Source organism: Sphaeramia orbicularis, chromosome 1 (assembly GCF_902148855.1).
Source record: "Sphaeramia orbicularis chromosome 1, fSphaOr1.1, whole genome shotgun sequence".
Taxonomy (NCBI): domain Eukaryota; kingdom Metazoa; phylum Chordata; class Actinopteri; order Kurtiformes; family Apogonidae; genus Sphaeramia; species Sphaeramia orbicularis.
Window position 1 is genome coordinate 993162 of NC_043957.1, and position 6803 is coordinate 999964.

Here is a 6803-nt window from a genome sequence, read left to right on the forward strand (position 1 = left end):
TATTTTGTTCAAGTACAGTTTGTAGATGTAACATTTTCATTACTGAATTGACTTTCCTCCACTCAAAAACACAGAGAAAACTGGAGTTGACATTATTTATCAGTTCTGATCCTATTATTTATATTATTTCACTGGTCCGGCCCACTTTAGATCAGATTAGGCTGAATGTGGAACTGAACTGACATGAGTCTGACAGCCCTGATAGAAATGAAACGGATTAAAAGAAAAGAAACAAACAAAACAAAAACTTATACATATACAGGAAAACAACGGATGACTTCATTTGCATATTTGAAAAGGAGCGGAAGGAAGTAGAACTGAAGGATTTGTTCCAATGACAATAAAGATATTCTGTTCTGTTCTAGTCTAGTCTAGTCTAGTCTAGTCTAGTCTAGTCTGTTCTGTTCTAGTCTAGTCTAGTCTAGTCTAGTCTAGTCTGTTCTGTTCTAGTCTAGTCTAGTCTAGTCTAGTCTAGTCTAGTCTAGTCTGTTCTGTTCTAGTCTAGTCTAGTCTAGTCTAGTCTGTTCTGTTCTAGTCTAGTCTGTTCTGTTCTAGTCTAGTCTAGTCTGTTCTGTTCTAGTCTAGTCTAGTCTGTTCTGTTCTAGTCTAGTCTGTTCTGTTCTAGTCTAGTCTAGTCTGTTCTGTTCTAGTCTAGTCTAGTCTAGTCTGTTCTAGTCTAGTCTAGTCTGTTCTGTTCTAGTCTAGTCTAGTCTAGTCTAGTCTGTTCTAGTCTAGTCTAGTCTAGTCTAGTCTAGTCTGTTCTGTTCTAGTCTAGTCTAGTCTAGTCTAGTCTAGTCTAGTCTGTTCTGTTCTAGTCTAGTCTAGTCTAGTCTAGTCTGTTCTGTTCTAGTCTAGTCTAGTCTGTTCTGTTCTAGTCTAGTCTAGTCTGTTCTGTTCTAGTCTAGTCTAGTCTGTTCTGTTCTAGTCTAGTCTGTTCTGTTCTAGTCTAGTCTAGTCTGTTCTGTTCTAGTCTAGTCTAGTCTAGTCTGTTCTAGTCTAGTCTGTTCTGTTCTAGTCTAGTCTAGTCTAGTCTAGTCTGTTCTAGTCTAGTCTAGTCTAGTCTTGTCTGTTCTAGTCTAGTCTAGTCTAGTCTAGTCTAGTCTAGTCTGGTCTGGTCTAGTCTAGTCTAGTCTAGTCTAGTCTAGTCTAGTCTAGTCTAGTCTGTTCTAGTCTAGTCTAGTCTAGTCTAGTCTAGTCTAGTCTGTTCTAGTCTAGTCTAGTCTAGTCTAGTCTAGTCTAGTCTGGTCTAGTCTAGTCTAGTCTAGTCTAGTCTAGTCTAGTCTAGTCTGTTCTAGTCTAGTCTAGTCTAGTCTAGTCTGTTCTGTTCTGTTCTAGTCTAGTCTAGTCTAGTCTGTTCTGTTCTAGTCTAGTCAAAGTCTAGTCTAGTCAAAGTCTAGTCTAGTCTAGTCTGTTCTGTTCTGTTCTAGTCTAGTCTAGTCTGTTCTAGTCTAGTCTAGTCTAGTCTTGTCTGTTCTAGTCTAGTCTAGTCTAGTCTAGTCTAGTCTAGTCTGTTCTGGTCTAGTCTAGTCTAGTCTAGTCAAAGTCTAGTCTAGTCTAGTCAAAGTCTAGTCTAGTCTGTTCTGTTCTGGTCTGTTCTGGTCTCGTCTGTTCTGTTCTGTTCTAGTCTAGTCTAGTCTGTTCTGTTCTAGTGTAGTCTAGTCTAGTCTAGTCTAGTCAAAGTCTAGTCTAGTCTGTTCTGTTCTGGTCTCGTCTGTTCTGTTCTAGTCTAGTCTAGTCTAGTCAAAGTCTAGTCTAGTCTAGTCAAAGTCTAGTCTAGTCAAAGTCTAGTCTAGTCTGTTCTGTTCTAGTCTAGTCTAGGCTAGTCTAGTCAAAGTCTAGTCTAGTGTAGTCTAGTCTGTTCTGTTCTAGTCTAGTCTGTTCTGTTCTAGTCTAGTCTAGTCAAAGTCTAGTCTAGTCAAAGTCTAGTCTAGTCTGTTCTGTTCTAGTCTAGTCTAGTGTAGTCTAGTCTAGTCAAAGTCTAGTGTAGTCTAGTCTAGTCTGTTCTGTTCTAGTCTATTCTAGTCTAGTCTAGTCAAAGTCTAGTCTAGTCTAGTCTGTTCTATTCTATTCTATTCTATTCTATTCTATTCTGTTCTATTCTATTCTATTCTATTCTGTTCTATTCTATTCTATTCTATTCTATTCTATTCTGTTCTATTCTATTCTATTCTGTTCTATTCTATTCTATTCTATTCTATTCTGTTCTATTCTATTGTAGCCTAGAGGCCAAAGGGCTTTTGTCAAATATGATGGTGATGATTTAAAGGCTAAAGGTCAAATTTGATTGAAATCAATGGGACTGAGGGGAGAAGACTGTGCTGCACATGAGATATTTTCCATTCCTGTTCCATCTGTGTTCCTGCAGCCTCCTCCTACAGATGTTACCCTCCACTAACACCAAATGAGAATCTGCAAATTAAACCACAAAGTACTAGTGCTCAGTTTTACAGCCCTCAGACGTTTTATTAAGCTATCTCATTTGTCCGTGCCATCGGCGGCGCTGGCTGTAACCGCTGTAAGAAGTGAGACTTATAGGTGTAACACAACGTTTAACGGGCCAAAGGCTGACCATTAAAATGAATTGTAGTTTCTGGCGAAGAATAAATTGTCTGTCCAGTAAAATAGGATGTGCCAATGCCTCCGTAAGAAAAAAAAAAAAGAAAAGAAAAGGTAGAGTCTGCAGAATGCGAGGTAAACGTGTTCGATCCCAAACAGCTTATCTCAGTTTAGAGAAGAAACGGCTGCTCGTAAGTCAGAGATGTTACTTTTGAAAACATCATTCTATTTGTGAGCGCACATCATAAGACGAACTACAGCTCCGGAAAAAAAACAAAAAAAACAAAAAACGACCACTCCGACTGTTCCCATCTGAACCCCACTGGAACATGATTAAGAAGAAGACGGATGTTCAGAAGCCGAAAACAAAGCTGAGCTGTTCACACCGCTGCTCCAGGGAAGACAGAAAACAGTAAGGTGAAAGCCTGACGGGGAGGCTGAAAACAAAGGCTATTCCACAAAAACAGGCTTTGGGAACAGTCTGAGTTAGTATTAGTCCTGTGTGTTGGCCTCACACTGTCAAACATGACAGAACACTTCATTTTCTATTATTCGCCCCTGATCTCAGCAAAGAAATGCTCTAAAGCTCTGGTGTTTAAGTGGGCCACCAGCTGATACAGGAACATCCCATAATATTTGAACAGTCTGAACGGTTTGGCTCCTCATGGAAATGAAAAACATCTGGAATTTGGGAGAAATGCTGCGAGTAGCTGTGAATTAACCTGATTAACTGGTATTCTGGGATACTGAACATTAGACACTGAGTTTCATTAATACTCACCTGACCTCAGTGCACCAATCAGAACACAGGCACCTTGGTTCTGAATCTTATCTTGTATATATCCTATATCACCTGTATATATCCTATATTAGCTGTATATATGCTATATTACCTGTATATATACTATATTAGCTGTATATATACTATATCACCTGTATATATCCTTCCTATATTACCTGTATGTGTCATCTATTAGATAGATAGATAGATAGATAGATAGATAGATAGATAGATAGATAGATAGATAGATAGATAGATAGATAGATAGATAGATAGATAGATAGATAGATAGATAGATAGATAGATAGATAGAACCAAATCGGAACTGCTGTCACTAGCATCACACCAACATTTCCATCTATATTTTCTATACATGCAATAATCCATAAATGCACAGAGGGAATCCCCATGTTGCTGCACATCCTTCCTTCCAGACCTGACATGAAGACCCCATAAAGGTTCGGGTTCAGGTTCAGGTTCAGGTTCAAGTTTAGGTTTAGGTTCGGGTTCGGGTTCAGGTTCAGGTTTAGGTTTAGGTTTAGGTTTAGGTTTAGGTTCAGGGTTCAGGTTCAGGTTCAGGTTCAGGTTCAGGTTTAGGTTTAGGTTTATGTTCAGGTTCAGGTTCAGGTTCAGGGTTCAGGTTCAGGGTTCAGGTTCAGGTTCAGGTTTAGGTTTATGTTCAGGTTCAGGTTCGGGTTCGGGTTCGGGTTCAGGTTCAGGTCTGTCATTCACCCAGTCCTCCACAGATCCAGTGGATCCCACACAAACACACAGAAAAAACTGTTGGGATTTCCTCCTGGGTGTGTGGACTCCCTGTCTGCGTCACAGTCCACTGTCAAATGTGACAGCAAAGATCTCAAACAGAGAAGAAGGAGAAGAAGAGGAGGAAGAGGAGGAGGAAGAGGAGGAGGAGAAGGAAGAGGAGGTGGAAGAGGAGGAGGAAGAGGAGGAGGAGAAGGAGGAAGAGGAGGAAGAGGAGGAGGAGGAAGAGGAGGAGGGTGGAAGAGGAGGAGGAAGAAGAGGAGGAGGAGGAGGAAGAGGAGGAGGTGGAAGAGGAGGAGGAAGAAGAGGAGGAGGAGGAAGAGGAGGAGGAGAAGGAGGAAGAGGAGGAGGAGGAAGAGGAGGAGGAGGAGGAGGAGGAGGAGGAGGTGGAAGAGGAGGAGGAAGAAGAGGAGAGGAGGAGGAGGAGGAGGAAGAGGAGGAGGAGGTGGAAGAGGAGGAGGAAGAAGAGGAGGAGGAGGAAGAGGAGGAGGAGAAGGAGGAAGAGGAGGAGGAGGAAGAGGAGGAGGAGAAGGAGGAAGAGGAGGAAGAGGAAGAGGAGGAGGAGGAAGAAGAGGAGGAGGAGGAAGAGGAGGAGGTGGAAGAGGAGGAGGAAGAGGAGGAGGAGAAGGAAGAGGAAGAGGAGGAGGAGGAAGAGGAGGAGGAAGAAGAGGAGGAGGAGGAAGAGGAGGAGGAGGAAGAGGAGGAGGTGGAAGAGGAGGAGGAAGAAGAGGAGGAGGAGGAAGAGGAGGAGGAGGAAGAAGAGGAGGAGGAGGAAAAGGAGGAGATGGAAGAGGAGGAGGAAGAGGAGGAAGAGGAAGAGGAGGAGGAGGAGGAGGAGGAGGAAGAGGAGGAAGAAGAGGAGGAGGAGGAGGAAGAGGAGGAGGTGGAAGAGGAGGAGGAAGAAGAGGAGGAGGAAGAGGAGGAGGTGGAAGAGGAGGAGGAAGAAGAGGAGGAGGAGGAAGAGGAGGAGGAGGAGGTGGAAGAGGAGGAGGAAGAGGAGGAGGAGGAGGAAGAGGAGGAGAAAAGGAGGAAGAGGAGGAAGAGGAAGAGGAGGAAGAGGAGGAGGAAGAAAAGGAGGAGGAGGAAGAGGAGGAGGAAGAAGAGGAGGAGGAGGAGGAGCAAGAAAAGGAGGAGGAGGAAGGGGAGGCTGAAGAAGAGGAAGAGGAAGAGGAGGAAGAAGAGGAGGAGGAGGAAGAGGAGCAAGAAAAGGAGGAGGAGGAAGGGGAATCGGAAGAAGAGGAAGAGGAGGAGGAGGAAGAGGAAGAGGAAGAAGGGGGGGAGGAGGAGGAGGAGGAGGAGGGGCAGATAGGACCCAATCCAGAATCCAACCCTGGAGTGGAGGAGCAGACAGTCTGGGGCAGCAGCAGTGTGTTCCCAGATAAACCCTGCACATGTCAGAGCATGTGTAGGGAACAGAACCAAGCAGTTTAAGTTTAAGTTGGTTTTTTTTTGGACAGAAAACACAAAAAATAAAAAATCAGATTTGAAAAATGTATCTAATTTATTGCATAAATAACACACAGATGTTAAACCTTTTCACAGACTTTAAAAGTGAATATTGGATCCAAATATTAGGTATAGAAAATTAAAATTATAATAAATTCAAACTATACTCAAATAACTGACATAAAAGCAGATCTGTACATCGGTGTTTTCTCCGGTTTTCTCACTTTTAATTTAGTACGGGATAGGGGGTAATATATAATAATCATGAATCTATCTGTAAATCAACACCATATTTATGTTTGTTGCCATGTTTATGGAATGACTTCTCGTGTCATCTTGTGATAATAAATATTGTGAGAAAGTCTGAATTAACGAGATACTGTTTTCTGAAAAAATGGAAATTTGACTTTTTTTTCTGAATTAACAAGATAATTATCCCGTAAAAACAGGGCCAAATTTTTATTTTTTCAGAAAACAGTATCTCGTTAATTCAGAAAAACAGAGGCAATTTTTTTCAAAACTTATTTTATTCTGTTTTATGAAGAAATAAAAATTTGGCTCTGTTTAAACGAGATAATTATCTCATTAATTCGGAGAAACAGAGCCAAATTTAAATTTTTTTAGAAAACAGTATCTCGTTAATTTGGAAAAACAGAGCTGAATTTAAAGTTTTGTGTGAATCCAATATGCTTCTGTACCGTCCTGTTAAAGCTTCTGTTGATAAAAACAAAGCTTCAAAATAAAAACTAGACCCAAAGTTCTTCCAAACCTGCTTCATAACATTGGTCCACATCTGGTTTGAACTGTTTCCCCTCTGTCTGTTTCATAGAAGAAATAAATAAATCCATCAAACGTAGACAGTAGTTCTGCAGCAGAAGCAGAAGCAGAAGCAGACGTGTTCCCTCCCTCCCGGCTGTCAAACCCTGTCCACTCCAACACGTCTTCATCAACACGTTTTCTGGCCGTCCACGCCTCATGTCCGTTTGTGAGACAGGAGCGTCCCACCGAGGGAGAAGCTGTCAGCTCCGTCTCCATGGTAACCCACTCAACATGTCAGTACCGGGCCGGCGGACCGCTGCCCCCCCCAGCCCCCCTGAAGCCCCGCCTTTGAACCCACCCACGTCCATGTCTGAGCGCCGACGCCGAGGAAAAGCAGCACCTAGAGCCCGCCTCCTTCAGAGGGAACACGTGGGAACCCTCCCCCTGCCTCCACCCACCTGTGACATCACACATCTATCATGGAATACTAGACCCACTG

At 42.8% G+C, this 6803-nt stretch overlaps 1 protein-coding gene across 1 annotated transcript in view; it reads right to left on the reverse strand.

Annotated features, from left to right (window-relative positions):
• Positions 1 to 6580, reverse strand: part of LOC115428153 (voltage-dependent T-type calcium channel subunit alpha-1I-like) — an 84066-nt gene extending 77486 nt beyond the window's left edge. Inside the window, exon 1 of the mRNA XM_030147004.1 lies at positions 6441 to 6580. Coding sequence (XP_030002864.1) covers positions 6441 to 6580 — 140 coding nt within the window. The remainder of the gene's footprint in view (positions 1 to 6440) is intronic.
• Positions 6581 to 6803: the final 223 nt, after the last annotated feature.